The sequence below is a fragment of the Equus asinus genome, chromosome 3, assembly GCF_041296235.1.
Source record: "Equus asinus isolate D_3611 breed Donkey chromosome 3, EquAss-T2T_v2, whole genome shotgun sequence".
Classification (NCBI taxonomy): Eukaryota; Metazoa; Chordata; class Mammalia; order Perissodactyla; family Equidae; genus Equus; species Equus asinus.
In genome coordinates, this window is record NC_091792.1 from 40,066,091 (window position 1) to 40,088,071 (window position 21,981).

The following is a 21,981-nucleotide window of genomic DNA, read 5'->3' on the forward strand; positions in this document are numbered from 1 at the left end:
TGTTATACTTTTTTTTAGATTGGCACCTGACCTAACATCTGTTGCCAATCCATTTTTTTTTTTCCCTCTTCTCCTCCCCAAAGCCTCCTGGTACATAGTTGTACATTCTAGCAGTGAGTGCCTCTGGTTGTGCTCTGTGGGACGCCGCCTCAGCATGGCCTGACGAGCCGTGCCATGTCCGCGCCCGGGATCCGAACCAGCAAAACCCCGGGCCGCCGAAGCGGAGCACGAGAACTTAACCACTTGGCTACGGGGCCGGCCCCTCTGTTATACTTTCTATAGCATAGTTGAAGATAACTGCAAACTTTACCTTTTAGAAGTATAAGTTTACTTTTTTGCCCCTTGTTCTAGTTTAATGATGTGAGAAATGCCTCTGAAAACTCATGTAGTCTTTTTGCAATTGAGTGCTATTCTTAAGTGTGTATTTCTTTCTGTTTTATATAAGTAAAAGTCCAAATCACTTGGAAAGTTAACTTTTGATCTTTTCACAAGAAGAAATGCTTCTTATGAAAGAAGCATCTTCTTCTCACTTGAGTATTAACGTGAGATTCTTAATGACTTAGAAATGAAGGTCAAGACAAATAGCTGTGGTTGTCTGGTAGGAGAAGGGCAGAGATGGGGCTGTGTGCCTTATTTAGGTTTTGGACTTGGTTTTTTATTTTTCTTTATTGTTTGATTTGTTTACTACCATAATATTAAAATCTGAAGGTAGAAAAAAAAAACAAGCAGAAGCATATCAATAGGATATCCCTCAAGAACATTGAAGGAATCTCTCAATAAGATATCCGTCAAGAGGAATAGCATTCCCAGTAATTGGTTCTCCATTCTCTATTTAAATCTCTTCATGGGCTTTGTCTGTATTGTTCAAAGGATTTATTATGTATATTTTTAATTTCTATAAATTTTATTTGGTTCTTTTCCAAATCTGTCTGTTCCTTATTCGTAATGCCCTAATTTGTTCATAATGAATACTCTTCCTTTTATCTCTTTAACCATTTTAGCATTCTTTTCTAATTTTTCCACTTGTTTTAATATTTGTGAGTTTTGAAGATGAAAATTATTTTGTTCCAAAAGTATCCCCACCACCTCCCAATTAAGAACTACATGAATCTAGTTGCTGTCTCTTTACTTGTAATTGTCCACCTGTCAGAAAATACACCAGTTTAGTGTATTTTAAAATATATTTTATTTTAAGCATGTAATATCTTTTTCTTCAGCCTTTATTTCTAACATGCTTTTAAAAATATTAACCCATAAAAGAAAGACAAGTTTCTTAGATAAGTCACTGTTCATACACTGAATATCTTATGTTTAATTTGCAGAGGAGAAAAATAAGCCTCTAGAGAGTAAACGGTTTGTTTCTTGGAGCCAATTTCAAAGCCAAAATGAGAATCCATGGGCTCCCTACCTTCTACTTTTGATCATTAGGCTTCAAACTTGAACTGGATTAATCTCAGATTTTCACGTCTAATTATAAAAAACAGTTTTCACATCTTAGAATGAGAAATCTGTCTTAAAGGCAATGTGATATAAAATCTCAGTTTATCCAACATATAGATTTGTTTGAAACTTTTGAACAAAGTTATAAATCAATTTATATGTACTTGGTAGCTGGTTATCAGGCAACCTTTAGAAACCTCTGTGTGTACTTCAAAAACCAATAACAGTCATATGTTGATATTATAATATGTGATTTTATTCATTAGGCTTAGTTTGGGATTTGACTTTTCTGTGCTGTTTATGAAGTAGCTGAGGACACTAAAACATTGCCTACTGAGGGATAACATTCAAAAAGAATCCCAGCTTAAAAGTGTCTCTGTAGCTGAATTGTCGTCTCTGTCAAAACCAGAATTTACTGACTTTTAGGGCAAGGGTCAGCTATTTGATCAGCACAAAAAGTGGCAATTTAGGCAAATGTCCGGGTGGCCTTTTAATGCTGCCTATTATGCATTGTGTACAAGTATTTCCTAGCCCTCTGGTGCTTCGTGTATAGAAAGTCTTATGACAGCCCATTCAACACGTCTCCACAGCAGCACCGACAAGGGAGTCAGTTGTGGTCAAGACTTTTCAGATGTGGACACCTGTTCTCTAGAGGTTTTACATAAGCCATAAATAACCAGCTGTCACTAACTTTATTGATTGGACTCAGTTCAGACTGGCAACCTTGAAGTGAAGGGTTGCATTCTGAAAACTTAGTGTGCTTCTCCTCCTGGCTAGTAATGAGCCCTGTTAGAGAAACTCTTATGGAAAGTTTTACTTTGATACCATCTACAACCTCTGGATGTAAAAATTAAGGGTTGTAAGGTCAGTATTATAACTTTGATTATGTTTACATTAATCACTATTATTTAGAAATGTGCTCCAAGGCTATTGAAGGATGTTTGTCTTCACATTAACTCACTACATAGTACTATTTGTTTTTGTTCTGCTTTTTTCTCTTTCATTTCTTACTGTTTTTAGTATGTTTGCTTCTGGCTGTCCCTCTTCTAGTTTGGCCATAATAATAAGCACTCTCAAATATTGGTTATTACCAGGTGTCCTAAGTACTTTACATATATGAAGTTTTTGTGGAGGTGATTATTCCCATTTATAGATGAAAAACTGAAGCAGAAAGAGGTAAAGTAGCTCAAGATATTAAAGCCAGTGAAGGGCAGAGTGGTCATTCAGTTTGGCTATCTAGGACCCATGGAGTTTAACTAACTTGTTATCGTTACCAAGTCAGTCTTGCCTCCTAAATCTTTAGTATTTGTTTGTTCCTTCTTAGCTCCACTGCCATTGTCCTGATTCAGTGGCTCATTTCTCTTTTGTCCACAGTCTCCTAACTGGTTTCCTTGCTTCTGATTTCTTAATCTTTTACTCCAGTCCATCCTCCATGCCTTATACTGCCACTAAAGTCATCTTTCTATTTTCTAGTCATCCAACAAATAAAACATGTTACTTTCTAGATCAAAGTGCTTCAGTGGCTTCCCATCACTTGTCCTTACTGGATTAAATCTGATCCCTTTATTTTAGCATGATCTTTAAGGCCCTGCTTAATCTCAATCCTGCCTACCTGTCTGACTTTAGTTCCTTTCATTATGGTGTTCCAACTTCAGGTTCTAACATACTGAATTACTTTCCAAATGTGTCATGATATCTTAGAAATCTCTGCATTTGTCCATGCTATTTTCTTCCTGTAATGTTCTACCAATTTCCCTGCCCCAATCCACCTGATAAGCTTTCACCGTCCTTTAAAAGTTGATTCTAGTGTTTTAATTATGTTCTGAGAGGCCTTTCCAGATCCCTAATTTGGTCATTATGTCTCTTGATTTCTACTATACTTTATCCTCCCTCCCTCACGGCAGTTTCCATGATCTCATTTTGTTGTAGTTGTTTAAGAACTTCTCTCCCTCTAGATTGCAAGCTTCTTGAAGATAAACTTTATCTGTTCATCTTTATAGCTCTAGTTTTTAGTGCAGTGCCTGGAATGTAGAAGTTACTCACTTAATAATTTGGTGAATAAATCAGTGTATCAATGAATGAATGAATGATCCTCTTTTGGTCCTGAAAGATCAAGTTTGTTAAATTCAGTATAAGTTAAGAAGAAAGTAGGCTCAGTGTGAGGGACTGGTATATTCTTTCTCAAGTCATATATACAATATAGGTTATGTTGTTTAAAATAGTCTTAATTCCCAGAATACAAGATGGGAATTGTGTTTTAGGTACTTGAATAAAGACTTTTAGTTTTAGGGTGTAAGCTTTGTGATGCTGATTTTCACTAAATTAGAGGTCACTTTGCTGCTTCTTAGCTGAGTACTGAATAGTTGAGACTGCTGGCTAAGTCACTGTTAATAAGCAAGGCAGTGCTGTACTTACACAGATGCTGTGAGAGAGGCATTATGAGGTGCTATGGGATCATGGAGTGATGGTGATTTGGTAACTATTTCATTTAGTGGTGGGAGAATATTAGGGGGAGACATCTCAGGGAACACAAGGTGGTAAAGTGCTCTATAATAGATGCCATTGTCACATTCTAAATACTAATGTTACAGACATCCATGAAGAGTTGCAGTGTCCCGTATGGTAGCCACTAGCTACATGTCTGTTGAGCACTTGAAATATGGCTAGCCTGAATTGAGATGTGATGGAAGTGTGAAATACACAATGGATTTCGAAGACTCAGTGTCTCCCCAAAAAGTTAACTAGTTCATCAACAATTTGTTTACATTGATTTCATGCTGCAGTGATAATATTTTGGGTGTATTGGGTAAAATAAAATATATCATTAAAAAACAGGTGAAATTAATTTTTATTATTTTAATGTGACTGCCAGAAAATTTTAAGTTGCATATGTAGCTTGCATTATAATTCTGTTGTCCATTGGTGACCTAGACTACACTTTAAGAATCACTGACCCTCACTGTAACTTCCTGTTGCCTGTTAATTTAAGTATGTCATTCTGAAGTCTACTGTCCTCACCTGCTTTGACTTATAAGTATTAACCGGTTCACATGGGGGATTGATCACTACTCTTGATCTTGTTAGCTTTAGGTTTTGACATCTGCTTTTTTCTAACTGGTTTTTAAATTTAGGAAATTTTACTTGTCAGTTAATATCGTGCTTTGGGAGGAATAGTTAGTGAGATTAAGAAGCAGCTTTTCTCCCCCCATGCTTATATTAATGAGCTCTTCGTGTCAAAGAAATACATGATTTTAAAAGCATGAGATATAAAATACATATGAGAATTAATCTATATTAATGTATAATATGAGACTATGATGTATTTCCAACTCACGTCCTGAACTTATTTCACTTTGTTTTTGTAGTGTACTTCACTTATTCTCTTCTTTCTAGGATTGAATATGATGCCTATCGCACTGATTTGGAAGAACTGAATCTTGGACCACGTGATGCAAACACTCTGCCAAAGATTGAGCAATCACAGCATCTGTTCCAAGCACATAAGGAAAAATATGATAAAATGCGCAATGATGTTTCTATCAAGTTGAAATTTCTAGAAGAAAATAAGGTAAATTTATTTTTTTACCTTCTGAGATCTTTCTGTGGACTTTAAAATGAAGTCTTCCTAAAGAGCCATAAATAGAAAATTTTTTGTTTCTGTTAACTCTTTCATTACAGTTGCAAAACAGAATTCCATTTATAATTGGTGTTTGAGTTTTTAGAAGTACACAAAATATATTTACCTGTCTGTCATAAAAGTCATCATCAGCTCTGCTGTACTAGTCTTTCGTATATAACAATTGGCAAAAAATACTTGATGTTCAACCTTTGATCTTAAGATCGGTGTTGGTTTCAAGTGCTTTAAAAAGTTATATAATGATAGATTCTGCTCTGAGTATTTTGAAGCCTTTTTATTAATGATAGGTACAGATTTCAGGAAGAGAACAGCATTCTTCCCGGTAACTGGTAAATGAAGAATGACTAAAAGGCCCAGCTTAGGGCTGCAGTTAGCATAACCTCGAAGAAACAAGCCAAGAAATTAATTTTCCATGTTATTTTCATGTTATGTGAACACATCCAAGGACTAGAACAGTGAGAGCTGAGACGGACCTGTTATACGCTTCACTTGGAGATGGATTCAAATAACAGGCTCCTGAGTTTTGGTTTGAGTAAAGAACAGTTACCCACGTTTAACATTTCTTCCATCACACGCATACTCAATTTTGTGAGAGGGGCGGCAGCTCTGGAAATGGGAGAGCCAGTAGTGAGCACATTTCAGAGTAGGTGTAGCTCAGTCTTGTGGAGATAGGGTCTTCCCATTGCACGCTGGTGGTCCCCATCCTGTGTTTTACACATCCTCTCAAGTCGTGGTAGGCCGTCAACTCGGCTTTTTTCCAAGTACTCTCTTAAAAATAATTCTTCAGTTCTAATTGTCTGTTGATATCTTCTTGTTTTCCTTAACATTTCCTTACAAACTCGTCTGGCTACCATAAAAGCTGCAGAATGATACATTTCCTTGGGCTCTACCAAGTCCAGCACTATCACTCACTTTTATTTGGCTACAATGGGTGAAAAGTATTCACCAGACAGCAATATCATGGCAATAAAGGAAACCTCAGCCGAGTTATCAGACAGATTGCCCAGCATCATACAAATGAGCACAGTGCAGCCTTTTAGCCTTCATGAGCTGAGCATGTAAGATGGCGTTCATTTTGGTTATTCATATATGTATCTATCTATATATACATATGTATTTATCAGTTACACTGTTTATTTTGATGGATAAGGATATATCAACACTTAGATAAAGATGTATATTTTAAATATAAAAATATTTTTGACATACTGCCCTATGATGAATCATCACTATACAGTGTAGTGCTAAATGAAATTTGCTAGTGTTTTATGGGTTGTATCCTAAGCTAATTTGAAGGGAAGGAAAGAAATTCTCCTAATTTGGGGGTTCAGGATCTCTACAAATAGAGAAAATTATTTTAGGAAATCCATAAAATGGTAATTTTGTTCCACTGAGATCTATTGGTATTGTGTGCCAATTTCTGGATAGAGTATGAGTAATTTTTGTTTTCTATGTATTTTCTGTATTTTAGACATTTTCTCTGAAAGGTTGTGTTGCCTTTATAAATAGGAGGGAAAGTTATTTTGGAATCAGTACCCCTAAACCAGCTTATATAGTTCTTGGCAGAATAAGTAAAAAAAATAAGTAAAACAAAGCAGACAGAATCTCTGTCATCTTGAGGTTTACATTCTTATCAGTCAGGTACTTTCATTATCCACATTTTACAGATGAGTGAATTAGTTTTACATCACCTTCTGTGACCACATATGCCCTTCACTTCTCGTCTTTTGGAACTCTAGCTTCCTGATGTCTTCACTGTAAAGATACTCCTCACTTAGTAGGAAGAGGTGTATGACATACCCATGGTCTTCCTTTTCCTGTGTCCAGGATAAGTTCTCCTAGATCCTGGGAACATCAAAATCAATATTTGAGCTGTGGAAAATAAGCTGAAAAAGTGATTTGAGGCCTGTCTAAATCTAGTGTCATTACTGCGTAAAGTAACCCTGTGCTGTATCTGGAAAACAGCTGTAGTGCTAATGTGAGAAATAGAAAGGAGGAACAGAGGTGGCAGTTGTCCTTTCTCCTCTGCCCTTACTTTATCTCCCCTGGTTTTTATTGTCCTCTATCCTGCTCTAGAGTTGAATAGTGTAGTCAAATGACTAGACAAGTTGGACTGTGTCTTTTGCAAAAAATCCTAGATTAACAATATGAAAAGCTGGGTTCCAGACCCACTTCTGTCACCTACTAGCTTTATGACCTTGGACAAGATGCATAGTCTCTTCAAGGTTTTGTATTTTCCTCTGGAAAATGAGGGTAAATCATACCTTGTGGTGAGCAAGTAAAAAAAGTGCAGTGTTCTCTGTAAAGTGTAAAGTACTGTTGACAAGTATTTATGGGATTCCTACTGTATGCCAGGCACTTTGGTAGGTGAAGGGATGAAGGAGACGGAAGATAAAGCTCATGACCTGACAGGGTTAGAAAAACATAAGATGGTATTGTTTTCCAGAAGTTATCACCTTCACACTGTCCCCTGGTGGCTTTTAAACTTAACCTGTGTCCTGACCGCTTTGTGGCATTTTTTGCTGGTATGAACAGAAATTGACATTAGAAAGATGTGCCAGGAGACATGAACTGTATGTATTTGAATGTATTTATTTGAAATGTTAAATTATATAATTTGTCATTACATAAGCAACACTTCCTCAATGGTGAATAAGGATAATGAATCGTCTGAGGTGCGTTCAGCCAGTGCTCCTACCTAAGATAAGTAGTTGGCAAAAAAAGCTGCCGAAGACAGAAACGCTGATCATTTGAGAGTGGAAATAGAGTTCTTTTGGCCATAATATTTCAGACTTGGAACTCACAATAATTTCTTACTCTCTTGTCGTTGTTTAAGATAGCTTTTATGTGCCTTCTAGTGATCCCTCATCTAGCGTTGTAGTATTTATTTTTGTAGAGAAGTATGATTATGTTATTTTAGTATCTGTAGTATTCTCTACTCATAGCAATAAATAAGTAGCTATTATCTAGACATACATCAGGCTTCTACGATTTCAGATACATTGGTGGTGGTCCAAAGGCATTAACCGGAAAGCTAAAGCAGCTCTGTTCAGTAGAACTTTGGCAGTGATGGAAGTGCTCTCTGTCTGTGCTTTCCTGGTAGCCACTAGCCAAGTGTGCTGCTGGTCACGTGAGGCATTGCTAATGCAGTGAATCTTTATTTTATTTTAAAGTTTAAGTAAGTTTAAAATTATTTTAATTAAAATTTAAGTAGCCGCAGGTGGCTAGTAGCTGTTGTATTAGCACAAATGCCAATTCTTAAAATTTCTCTGATTTGAGAAAACTTGCTTAACCTCTCTGAGCCTCAGATTCCTTATAAATAAAAAGGGGATAGTAGCACCTGCTTTACAAGGTTGCTTTTGAGTAGTAGTGATAATGTGTAAAGCTCCCAATAAATGCCTTGACAACAAGTTAAGAACTTAATAAATGAAAGCTGCTGGTATTGGAGGCAATAGTGTTTTTATTAGTTATGTTGGAAAGAAAATATGTACAACTTGCCTAGTCATTTGTTAACAAGTAATCCAAAGAAGTATGTGCAAAGTTCCAAATTACTGGCACAGATGACAAGTTCAAAAGTGCTGTGGACTGGGCTGTTCAGGGAAATCTTCAAGATCCATGGAAGAGAGAGGACTTCAGGTCTAGCCTTGAGAGATCAGAAGGAGGGACCTAAAAGAATTGGGAGGAGAACTTGCTTGGCAAGGGGAGTGGCTGCATGTAAGAATAGAGGAATATACATCTTTAATAGAGAAGTAGACAACCGTCACGGGACATAGCCATCACAAATTTTAAAGGAAGAGAGAAGCAGAAAGGTAGTTGCAAGCCAGATAATATTGAGCCTTGATCACATGAAGATTGAATTGTGGTCTCAAAAGGGATGCATACTGAATAGTGATGGAAGAAGGGGACACCTTTATCACCAGCCAGATCATCTCTGTAAATTTTTAATGTCAGTCAGATGGCTCTCTCATCCAATTTTATCTTGTTGGCATTGAAGAACTTTTGAAGTTGGGAGTAACAGAAAAAATATGATTTAAAAACACTCTCCTGGCACTGTAGTTTAGAGGAAGAAGGAAAGTAGAAGCACGCAAGCCCATGAGGAATCTTTCATAGCCAAATGAAATGATTAAGAGTCAGGACTAGGGTCACTACAGTAGCAGTAGAAAGCAAAAGTACAGTGATTTCAAGGCTGTGTGACGGGGGTTGGGAAATCTACATCGGAAGCTGGTTTGGCTTGAAGGTTGTGAGGGATGTGGGATGGGAATTTGTGTTTAACCCGGTGTTTAGTTTGAGATAATGACAAGATTTTCTAGTGGAAACAATTGGTAGGAAGTTAATGATGTGGGTTTGGAGTTTGGATGAGCAGAGTCAGGGTTTCAGAGATAAAGGTTTGGAAGTCATTGTTTTAAGAATAACATTGTTATTGTCTCATCTGCTCTTATTTTGACCTACCTTACTATAAAATAAAAAAAGAAAATTGCTTTTGTTCTCAAGGATTTTATGTTCTTAGATAGCCTAGAGATATCTGTTGTTTTTGGCTTTCCACAGTTGTCATCAAGCTAAGTTTCAGTGTGGACTCAATAGACCAGCTATGTCTAAAATAAAATCTGTTAAAAAAACCTCTCATCTTCTTATCGTTTTTATTTGACTCTTCACAACTATAAAGAGATAATGTTGGTCTCTTATTTTAAGCACTAAATAGATATAATTTGAAGACTTAGATCCCTGAGAAAACTTTTCTCTGTTTTTTTATTATTGTTGTTAAGCACCTTTTACCCTTTTCTTTTATTTTTAATAGCTCTAACAAAGGGAGGAAAAAGCAAGCCTTTGGGCCTGGGAACTGTCTATCATCCCTGTTTGCTTTCTTGGCAGTTTGAATCTGTTTCTTTGTTCTTTTGTTAAACTACAGCTGAATTTGTACCTTAATATCTCTTTTATATGCAGTTGTCAGGTAATCTACTTAGCACTTGAATTTTAATAAAATATAGTATACTCTTCCTATTTCTTAAATATTGTATATTGAGTTTTTTAAGAACATGAGTTATCTGAAACATCAGTGAGTGTGCTATTTTGTAATCTGATGACATCCTGAAGACTACTACTTTCTTCAAAGCTGTTTTCATAGCTTCTTTGGGGCAGGGGGGCTTTCTTTTGATTCTCATCTCATGGCTTTTGGAGTGTCTTCCCATAGCAACACTTATCTAAAATGAGAGGCCAGACAACCAAACAGCTAGAATAGTGCATAAAGTAAAAGCAAATAGTCATTGAGTAAAGGACTAAAAGCCATTCCTGTGACTGTCTTAATACATTTTAGTGGCCAAACATTGTGAGAATGTTTTTATTTGTTTCATTCTTACAACTTTTAAAAAAAATTTGAGAGGGATAGGGAGGTAGACTCAGCTATAGTTTAGAAAATTGAGGGGCCGGCCCCGTGGCCGAGTGGTTAAGTTCACACGCTCCACTTCAGGGGCCTGGGGTTTCCCTGGTTTGGTTCTGGGCATGGACCTAGCACCGCTCATCAGGCCATGCTGAAGCGGTGTCCCACATAGCACAACCAGAAGGACCTACAACTAGAATATACAACTGTGTACTGGGAAGCTTTGGAGAGAAGAAGAAGGAAAAAAAAGAGAGAAGATTGGCAGCAGATGTTAGCTCAGGTGCCAATCTTAAAAAAAAAAAAAAATTGAGGTGTTTATATTTACTTAGTCCAGCCTTCCTTCTCTCTGGCAAAACAAAGGGAATAGGTGTGTAAAATATACACATTCCTGTGTATGTGCATGGATGAATGTTGAGTGATATGTGCACATATCTGTATTTGTCATTTAACCTTAATGGAAAAACTTGAATTCTTCTGCTATTTCCAGTCTATACTCTATCCACCCACCCTCCTGATATATTGTTTACTTTTAACTTAGACAACCCTTATTAATCTCAGATATTCTCTTCCTTGTTTACTAAACAACATTGAGTTGCATAGCAGTAAGGACAAAGTTAATTAGGCTCTTCTAATGTTTCTCTTTTCATCACTATTTCTCCTTTTTTAGACCTTTAAATAATGTAACTTAAGCTATTTTGTGACTTAAGGCAGTTTAGCTTTTATCGTTCCTTTCAAGTTTCAAAACAAAACATAGGCTACTTTAGTAAAGAGAAAGAATTAGATATTTCTGGTGCTTTGCAGAATTTGTGAGAGTAGGTACCATGCCTTCTTTTACAGCCATCATGATGCCTAGCAATGGTGTTAAAAGTATAGTAGTCATTTAGCAAATGCATATCTGCATTTCTTTTCAGAATTAGCGGTCCACTGCAGGGAAGTGAAGGAGATGAGAGTAAATGAGAGTCAACTAGGATGGGCTAGAAGGTGAATCCTGCTTACCTCGCTCTGCGTTAGTAAGGGCAAAGCTTGCTTTCTCAGAAATGCTTCTATTGTCTGCAGTAGATACTATTTGCATGGAAAGAGGAAGCAAAAATTTAGAGAAAAATAGACAGATCAATGTGAGCAACTCTCATGTTTATTTTTTTAAAAAACAACTTTTTATATGGCATAGAACCACAAAGAATGTGGAAAGAGTAATTTAGATTAATATTTCCCTTAAGATGAGTATAATTTAACTTGGGAGTGGTAAATCTCTTTTCAGGACTACTAGTTTACTGTGGGGGAAAAAAACCCTGAATTTGTCAAAAGATTGAACAAAGCAGCTTAAGATATAAATAAAAAGTCCTTACTCATTATATTCTTATTTTAAGAAGGATAAAATATACTCTTACTTTAAAGCTAATGTCAGTTAATTAGTTTTAACCGTATATGCAGGGGTTTTTCCCTTATTAGATTTCAGTGACTTACAGGATGACAAGGGGGGCAGGAAAAGATGAACCAGATTTGGGATCTATCCTGGACACATATTTGATTAATATAGCTACTAATTTAAAAAAATGTTTTTCTTAAAAATCGTATCATTCCAAATCTTAGATTGATGAAACAACGGTTGTTTTCACTCACACTATATTTTATATATAATCATAATACAATAGTATTCCTGTGTGTTAGGATTTCTTTTCTAATATAGTATTTATTACATTATTTCTTTTCTAGTATATTACAGACTTATTTCATGTGTATCTTATTGTGTATTTAATTGTTCAGAGAAAAATCCAGTGAACTAAAGTGGTGAGGCAGGAGAAAGAGGGGAATACAAAGAGAATAAAAAACCTAGAATGGAGTAAACATGCTCATGTAATGTGAGACAGCTATATATGTAGTTGTGATGACTCAGTGGCTTTATGCACATACGTACTGTAATAGGAAATACTCAAGCCTAGTACCTATAAAAATATGCTATAAATGTTTGGAAAGCCAGCTGAAGGTCAGTTGGGCCAGAACATAATGAGGACAGGGGGAGTAGCTCTGGATGAAGCTGGACAAGTAGGTAGGGGCCTACCCAAGGGTGAAATGACATTTGTACAAGGTTACTCATTGCAGCATCGTAGTGTCAAAAGATGAGAAACAACCCAATAGTTAGACAATGGAATACTTTGCAGCTGTTTAAAAAAAAAGAATAGGGATGCTATAAAAAAAAAAGAATAGGGATGCTATTGTTAGAAAAATCATCGGAACGTAACTATAAAATGAAAAGAGCAAGGTGCAAAACAGTCCATATGGTTCAATACCTTTCCTGTAAGAAGAAGGAAATAAGAATGTATAATCCTGTTTTCTTGTGCTTGCATAAAGAAAAACCGGAAGAGTTAACTAATTAAAATTGGTTACCTATGAGGGAAACAGAGTAGTTGGAGACAGGAGTGAGAAGGAGACTTCTCATTATGTGCTTTTTATAGCCTTTCAACTTTGATCTTACCTATTCAAATAATAAGATTTAATTATAAAAAGAAAGGAAAATAAGTACAGCCAGAAAATGTTTTTTAAATAGTATGCCTTATCTTTTTGCAAAATGAGACTCAACTAGATTTCTGTTTTTCAAACACAATCTAATATATGTATTCATATAGCCTATACTTTTCCTCTTAGCTTAAAATCAAATGATCAGTTCTGTGTTGGAGAGAACGGAAAAACAGTTAACTTGCTGGGACATGAGTTCCCTACATCATTCTTCAGTGGCTGATTAGAAATGCTGTGCTGTAGTACCTTCCATTTATATCAGAAAATATTTCCATGTATAGTACCATGTTTGCTGCTGTTAGTGGTTTAGCTCCCAGATCCCTTTAAAATTTTTTCTAAACCCACATGGAAGAGGAAAAATTTGCCTTTGGTTTGCATTGCCGCTTTTCTTTCTTTAGAAAAGAGGTAGAAATTAACTATCCTTATATAAACCATACAACAAAAAAGAATTGTGAGTTGTGGGTTGATTTTGAAATTAGCATTGTCCAAGCCATACCTATCCAGAATCAGTCAGTAATGTGCAATCAGCCAGTGAATTCAGGAGAGAGAGCATGTCTGATTAAGTTATTCATGTAGTCTCTCTCTCAGTTGTGCTAAGATTTCCAGCAAGCAGTTTTTGTGAAGGGAGGGGTGTTTTGTACAAAGGGTTTAAAAGCTTTCCAGGGGGGGATAGCTTTATAATCATGAATTGCTGTTTTTATAGCTTTGATTTGGTTCTCTCTATTTTTTGGCAGTTACAAAGTACGTAATGGTTTTTGGTCAGAAGTGATGAACTCATTTGTAGGGCGGGATGTTTGGGCTTCATTTTGTGTTCTCTATTTTAGAGAGGAGGGGATTCTTTGGTCCTTTCACTTTGAGTGGATAGGATTCACTTGTAAAAGTTCTCAACCATTACTACTACAGTATATCTGTTCTCTAAAATGCGTGATACTTCAGATCCACATTTCACTTATTTTGCCAAGCTTGGATATCACCCAAGTCAGGTCACCCAGTTTTGTGATAAAGGTGAGTTTTTAAGTGATCAATATAAGATTTGAACAGATCACTAATAATCTGCATTGGTTTTGGTGGCAGTAGCTTTACTGCACTTTTTAAAATTAGTTCTTAGTTCCAATCTCTTCGATTTACTTAAAAGTAAAACCTTTAATAATTATTTCTGAGTAAAATCTCAAAAGATGTTAGCAGTATTTAAGAATTTGACTTGGTGGTGTTGTTTTAGCCTTTCCTTGATGTCCTCACAGTAATGACTTAGCACTTTTGTTGACCACATGTATATATATATTCCTTCCATGACTCATCTACACTTTGCTTTGTTAGATTAAAAATATCATTTGATAACTAGGTTTTTCTTTATTCCTCTTAAACCTTAAACATTTTGGTTCCCTATCCTTATTTCTTCTCTTAAATTTTCAAAAGATGCTTTTTTTTTTCAGTACGTTTTTAAAGGTGCTTGTTTTGGACTACTATAATGCCTAATCCTAAAGAAATGTTGTATAAAGGTGTTATGACAAACTTCCTACTGACAAGCAACTTACAGTCTAATGGAGAACATTTAATAAAAATCTGTTATATACAAAATGCTGAGTTAAGCATGAGAAAGAAGAAATGTCGAAGTGGATGAAGGAAAACATTAGTGTGGGCTAGAAGTGCCTGCTAGGTTAGGTAACAGTATATAGGAGATTTGGTTTTTAATCTTAAAAAAGAGTTTTCTAAGATATAATATAGAAGCATACTTACGAAGGAAAACTATTTTTTGAATGTGAACATGAGTGTGAATGGGCCGTTGGTTTAATTGTAAGTTCCTGTTGCCAAATGTCCAAAGGCCATTGAGAACAGCGTCACCTAATTGATGAAAGGAAATACCCAGTTCCGTAACTACTCTTCTGTACCTAAATTAATTTTGAACTTCGAGTTCAGATGCTAACTTGAATGATTTATGCTACTAAATATTTCCTCTATCAACTTGAAAGTTTCTTTCTTTCTTCCCCTATGTATTACTGTAGTGCCCAGGGCTTTTTCCAATTAAAGCACATATCATACTGTGCTGTGAATGCCTGCAGGTCTAATTTTTTCCCTAGAGGTAAGCTCCATGGATGCATCCATAGAGCGTTCCCTTCCTACAGTAAGTGAATTGATGGACCCTGATCTTTGGAGTAACCTGTATATGGAAGAAGCTCTCTGTAAGTATTTTGTATAATATCTTTGTGTATATCTACCTAAACTGTGATCTAGGTGATCATATACTAATGTACAGATGATGATGCTGAAATTTAGAGAAGTTTCACAGTCAGACCAGGATTCAAATCTAGATCTGTTTGATGCCACAGCCCTGCTTTTAGTAAAGTGTCATGCTATAATGCTACTCCAAGTAAGGTTCTTAAAATAGCGGGGGGAGAAGATGGGAGATAACCTTGGAAAACAGAAGCCATATTGGTCACATCTAAACGTGGAGCTCTTGGAAGGAAGGGAGGAAGGGGAGGGAGCTAACACTGTCCCTCATACAACAGAAGGGCAGTAGACATTTTTGTTAAGGGGAGAAAGCCAGTGCATTGAGACTTTTCATGTACCATTGGATAAAGAATTATAGCATGTTCCCACAGTTTTGTGACCTACTGTTACTGGAGTTTACAGATTATGTTTCATCAACTATCTTCTTTTCAAAACATGACTGCCCTTTTTTCTCATAGGATGCTTTTTTTTTTAACCTGCTTGTCAGCGATTTGTTGAAACTAATCCCAATGAGTCAGAAAAATAAAATCTGTTCTTCCACCTCCACTTGTCCTTCATATTTGTCTCTCCTTCTCTCACTCTCTTCCCAATGCCCACACCCATATTTTTGATAGTGCTTCTCTTTCTTAACTGGTAGTTGCTTCGACATGACAGGCATTTCCAAAGCTATTACAAAGTAATAAAATACTTCACGAACCTAATAAAAGGCGAAGACAGGTATACTGTCCTGCTCATTTCTCTTCTGATCTCTTACTTAATGGAAAAGATAATGATGGGCAGAGAAGGCATATAATTATACATTTTTAAGTAGTTGGGGGGTAAAGAAAGGAGTTAATATTTTACATATTAGTGGTTGGAGACTTCTTACTAAAGAATGATTTTGTTCCAGATTTTCCTCATGTGTAAGCCAAGCTACTGCTCCAATATTGTTGTACACTTAATATAAACCCCTACTTTGTAGAATTACTGAGAGAGCCAATAATTGCTTTGAAGAACTTAACAATTGTACATATATTGCAACTAATTTTCATTTTAACTAAAAATTGCCTCTTTCCGTTTAATCACTTCAGTGTCTCTGATAAGAAGGTATACCATCTGAATTTGATTTGGAAAGAATTCATTTGGTAGAAATAAAGTGTCTTTTTATGGTTTTGATGCCGACAAAGTAATACTTTAAGTTTTTTCAGTCAGTAACTTTGTAAATGGCACTTATCTTCTATTGATACATGCTGTGTAGGCAGGAGAAAGTTTTCAGGGTAATCCACTTGGCATCATCTATCAGTCCTGCTCTTAAATTTCTCTTACCCATTTTCTGTTTGAAAGCCCAGCTTGTCTCTGCCTTAGTCATCAGTGTTGAAGTTTGTTTTGCCCTTTAACAATTCACGTATTGTATGGTATATTTTAGGTCATTCACCAGATGTTGCTATGGTGGCTTTGCTTATGTCTGATCTGAGTTGTTCATTGTTTGGCAGATCTTTATGTAAGTTCTTTGTAATTGAGTTCACAATGATTTAGTGTACTTCTAAATTACTGTAATTGTTTCTAATGTTAGGTTTTGAAAATTTGTCAAATTTGTCATCATCCTATTTCTGCCTGGAATTGTTGCCTCTATCTTCTTTTGCTCCTATTTTAAATCTCTGCTTTTCTGTTCTATTTTATTTATCCTTATAACTACTTTAAATCTTTTCTAAGTTAGGACACACATAGATAGTTCAATATAGATTTTTTTCCTGCTCTGTAATTGTGGAAAGATTATATGAAGGTTTAATATTGCATTATTGTTCATAATTTTAGAAAGAATTAACTTTTATTTCTTTCATTTACTCCAACCCTTGTGTTAGATCCTTGTCCTGAGGATATGAAATGCAACTTCAGGGCCAGAGACAAAGTTAGGAAGGAGGTTAAAGTATATCATTTCTACATTTCTACCCTTTCTTTAAGTGTTCTGCCATCTCTTTTTCAGTTGTTTCAAACTTTATTTAAGATCTTTACCAAATGTTTATTGCTTTATAAATAGAGGCAAGTTAGAATTAGAATAGGTGAAAGAATGCGGGCCAGACTTGGAGTAGCTCTTCCTGAGTTCCCCGAATCCCGGCTCGTCTGCTGTCTGGCCGTCTCAGCTGAAGTAAGTTACTTCACTGTCCGAGTTACATGGAGAGGATAGCAGGCCACACAGAGTAGGTGTAAGGGTAACGTTATCTGTCACACAGAAAGTGCTTCGCAAAATCCACTGTGACCCACCCTACCAAAGAATACTCCACCAAAAACACTCGGCTGTTTCTGTGATTCTGTGTGCTCGTCACTTCTCGTCATCTGATAGCATAAATATAGAACTAAATTGAAAAAGTATAATGCTCCTAAAATATTTCCTCAAACATTTTGGCTTTTGGCCTCTTCTCCTGAAAGTAGACTTTGATCTTCCGCTCATCCTTCTTCATCTCTCTCCCTAAGCTAATTCTGTTTGAGAAGCCAGAATCTTTCTTAGATTGACCTCTACAAGGCCAAGCAGCCAGTAAAGTGAACCTGATTACCAAGCCAAATAACGTAATACTTGTAAGTCTTCTTAAAACTGCTTATATGTAGTGACAACAGCACCGTCATTACTACAATTGCTAAAATTAGTTATCTTTAAAATTGTATTGCAACTGCTTTTCTAATATTACTTAATTGTTCCTTTTATTGGTACTGATTTCTATTTATTTAATGACTGAAGCATCCTGAGGATTCTTTGTAGCATATCAGTCAGAGTTGCATTTAGGACACCACATGAATACATATTATAGTGCAAGTTAGTTAATCAAAAATAGGCAGAAAAGCAGAATATTCTAAGTTTTTAATTCATTTAGTTTAGAAAATATATTCAATATAAATTGATTTATTAGTTTATTTTAATTTCCCTTTATTTTTGATTTAGTAATGGTTTGATTGGATAAAAGAGTCAACTTACTATTCTTATTTAAATTTGTGTCTGATTTTGAAGGCATACTACCAAAACTAAAACTTGTACTAGGATAACACATTATCAGTGCTAATAGAAAAATGAGGTAAGTTATCTGTTTTGGTATAAAATAGCTTCTAAGATTAATGTGACAGTGAAATTTTATACTTTATTTCTATAGTTATAATTGAAAAGCTGTGAATCCCCAAAGGCTCTCTCTCTCCCAGGGAACTGCTCTGAAGTGTGTGTATACTTTAAAAGCCTTACACATCAGCCTTCTCACAATTACTGGGAGAATGTTTTTGTGAAAATACGTATTGTTTTGTTGTGAAAACTAGAATTCAGTCCTAAAAGTTACCCTCTTTGATTGATTTCCCAAGGATTAAGTTCCTTTGGGGCGTGGGGAAGCATTTTAAATACTGCTAATACACTAGGTTTGAGGCTTTGTTAGTGGGCTACCATGCCTTGCTCAGCTACAAGGAGAGGTGTGTCTCTGTGTGCGGTTTGTCAGGCCCCCAGGGAATGAGGCAACTGACGTGTGCTGACATTTGCAGGGTTAGCTGGAAACTGTCCTATGCTCTTCCCACTTTCTGTCTGATTCTGACTTTCTAGACTGTTGCAACAGCTCTCTTACAGGTGCAGGACATGAATCAAGTCCTGTTTTCTGCTTTTATGGTCTCTTCTAATTCTAAAACATTGGGAATTAACATTCAAGTCAAAAAACTTTTGTGACCAAAGAACCGTAAAGTAATTGGCTAGAACCTACTTCTGAAAATTAGAATTAAGAATACAGATGCCCCTTAGTTGTTCTGTAATTCCAGGAGCCAAGGATCATCCAAAATAGGAAAACAAGAAAGGCCAAATAATACTAGTAGAGCGAGGTGGAGAATGAGTTTGTGATCCAGGCAGGTTACCAGCTTGAAAACCTTAAAGAAGTACGGTAACTGTAAGTAGAGAAGAGCGTTTAATTACTGGGGTGGTTCGTAAACTGATACATAAACTTTCAGTTGAATTTAATAAATCTCTAAAAGAGGAGCCAGTTTCTGTCCTTAAAAATAGAAATTTTTTTTAATTGAAAGAAAGGCTTTCAAAAGAAGGGCTTTTTGAGAGCCATTTGAGTTTCCATACATATGTATACCTCTACTTAGAAAGCAATTACTTTTCTCAGAAGATTTTAGTAGAAAGGAACCATAAAAATTATCTGAATCTCAGTTTCTTCATTATGCAAGTGAGAAGATAGTTCACATAATAAACTTGGGATAGAAATGGGAATTGAGCCCGATTTTCCTGAGTCTTTTATTCTACTTCAACTATATCAGCTTCCTTCTGCAGTTAACAAGAGTCGCTACAGGCAAAGAAAGGGATTATCTGCTTAATGGCACAGAAAGGAGAAGATTAATAAACGGTTTATTTGTGTTAAATTCGGTTTGTTCCTAATCTGGAAAATGCCATTTTGGAGAAGGAAATTTTACCTAAATCTGCTTTGCAAAAATTCAGAATACATCACATGTCACTTCGTGAGGATTGTGACATTGTATTTTAGGGACAGATATGAGTTTTCCTTGAATTCTCTGAGGTCTGTTACTTCAGACTCCACAAACAAAGGTGAATGTCTTGAATATAAACAGAACTTCAGAGATAATTAGAATCTGGAAAGATTATTTGAAATTTTCTGATTTAGTTTGATTTTTACATCTGTCAACTTATTTATAGTCTTTTTTTGAAACTGTCTGAAATGAATCATAAAGCTTCATATTTCCTATTTTTTCTCATCTTTTTAAAAAATAACATTTGATATACATACAAAATAATATATGTAATTCATGTATGTTATAAAGCATAATAATGAACATCTGTGACCCTTCCACCCAACCCAAGAACTAGAACATTACCAGTAATTTGTTTCTATCTTCATATTCCTTCCCTAACCCATCCTCTCACCAGTCCCCTACCTTACATTTTGTTTATTCATTCTACTGTTAAAGGACATTTGCACCGTTTCTGTATCTACTATAATTGTTCCTGACCATGCCTCACAGGGAATTGTGAATGTTTAAAAGATAAAGCCAAATTGTTTTCCAGTGTCGATGAACCAGTTTACATTCTCACTAGCAGTGTATACAAATTCCCTTTGATCCATATTTTTTCCAAGTGAGTAAACTGATATTTTTGTGTGTGTTCTTCACTTTTTGTTTCCCTCATTATTTGTTGATCATATATGTGTTTCTTCCAGTAGAAAATGCCAATTCATGTCTTTGCCCATACTTCTGCTGTGTTATTTGGTTTTTTTCTATTGGTTTTTAGGAGCTCTTCATATATTTTTCACTAATCTTTTTTTGGTTATATTTTTATATATATTTTATATATATTTCATATATATTTTTAAGATTTTATTTTTTTCCTTTTTCTCCCCAAAGTCCCCCAGTACATAGTTGTATATTCTTCGTTGTGGTCCTTCTAGTTGTGGCATGTGGGACGCTGCCTCGGCGTGGTTTGATGAGCAGTGCCATGTCCGCGCCCAGGATTCGAACCAACGAAACACTGGGCCACCTGCAGCGGAGCGCATGAATGTAACCACTCGGCCACGGGGCCAGCCCCTGACATGTTTTGATATATGCAGACACCCGCTGAAAACATCACCAAAACAAGACAGTATGTTCATCATCCCCAGAAGTTTTAGCTCTGACATTTAGACCTATGATACATCTCAGACTAAATTCTGTATATGTTATGAGGTATGACCATCAAGGTTCATTTTTCATGACTTAATCTTTGGATATCTTTTCTGTCTACCCACTCTCTTGATGAGTTTATCTAGTCATGTGGCTTTGAATATTTTGTATTGATATATGTTGACTCCCAATTTACATTTCCATTCTAGACTGCTATCCTGAACTCTGTCCAGTCTCAAAAATACAGTTACCTACTCAGTATTCCCATGTGTATTCCTGAAAGGCATCTCAAACTTAGTTTGTCCAAAACTGACCTCTTGATATCCAGCTTTCCCCCTCCTCCACACCTGCCCCTCTCACAGTCTTTGCTATATCAGTATATGGCAACTTTATTCTTTCAGTCATTCAGGGAAAAAGTCTTGGCATCCCCTTTGTTCTCTTTCTCTCACATCCCGCATTTGGTCTGCAGGCTCCGCCTTCCCTTTATGTTGAGAATCCCACCTCCTCTCACTGCTTCCTCTGTTAGCCCCTACTCCAGACCACCACCATCTCACCTGGGTTACTGCTGCCTCATTCTAACAGGTCTCCCTACTTCCACCCTTGCATGTTTATTCAGTTAAGTCAAATATTGTCGTTTTTCTGCTCAGGACCTTCCAGTGCCTTCTTATCTCACTCAGAAAAGTAGCCAGAGTCTTTATAATGACATCTAAGGTCCTGCACCATCTAGCCCCTCATTACCTATCTGACCACATCTCCTGCCAGAGCCGTACTCACTCTTCTCCAGTCACACTGGCCTTGTTGCTGTTTGTCAAACATACCAAGCACACCACCCACCTCAGGACCTTTGTACTTGCGGTTTCCTCTATCCAGAATGTTCTTCTTCCAGGTATCTTAAAGCTCATTCCCTCACTTCCTTTAGGTCTTTATTCAAATGTCACCTTAGGAGACCCATTCTAGCCTTCCTATTTACATTGCAACCCTCTCTCCTATATACACTTCTCATATTCCACATTGCTGCTTTTTTTTTCTCTGTAGCACATCATCCAACATACTATGTAGTTTACTTACCTTGTTTTTCTTTCTTCCCTCAATACAATGTAAGCTTCTTGAGAACACAGTTGTCTTTTGTGTTGATTGCTTGCATCCCAGCCACTAGAGTAGTGCGTGACACCAAGAG

The 21,981-nt window shown here is 36.2% G+C and overlaps 1 protein-coding gene across 7 annotated transcripts in view; it reads left to right on the forward strand.

The window, feature by feature from the left end:
- Positions 1-21,981, forward strand: part of ARFIP1 (ARF interacting protein 1) — a 121,614-nt gene that overhangs the window by 86,836 nt on the left and 12,797 nt on the right. For all 7 annotated transcript variants that reach the window (XM_014868516.3, XM_070504919.1, XM_014868514.3 and 4 more), the window contains one exon: positions 4,834-5,008. In XM_014868516.3, coding sequence (XP_014724002.1) covers positions 4,834-5,008 — 175 coding nt within the window. The remainder of the gene's footprint in view (positions 1-4,833; positions 5,009-21,981) is intronic.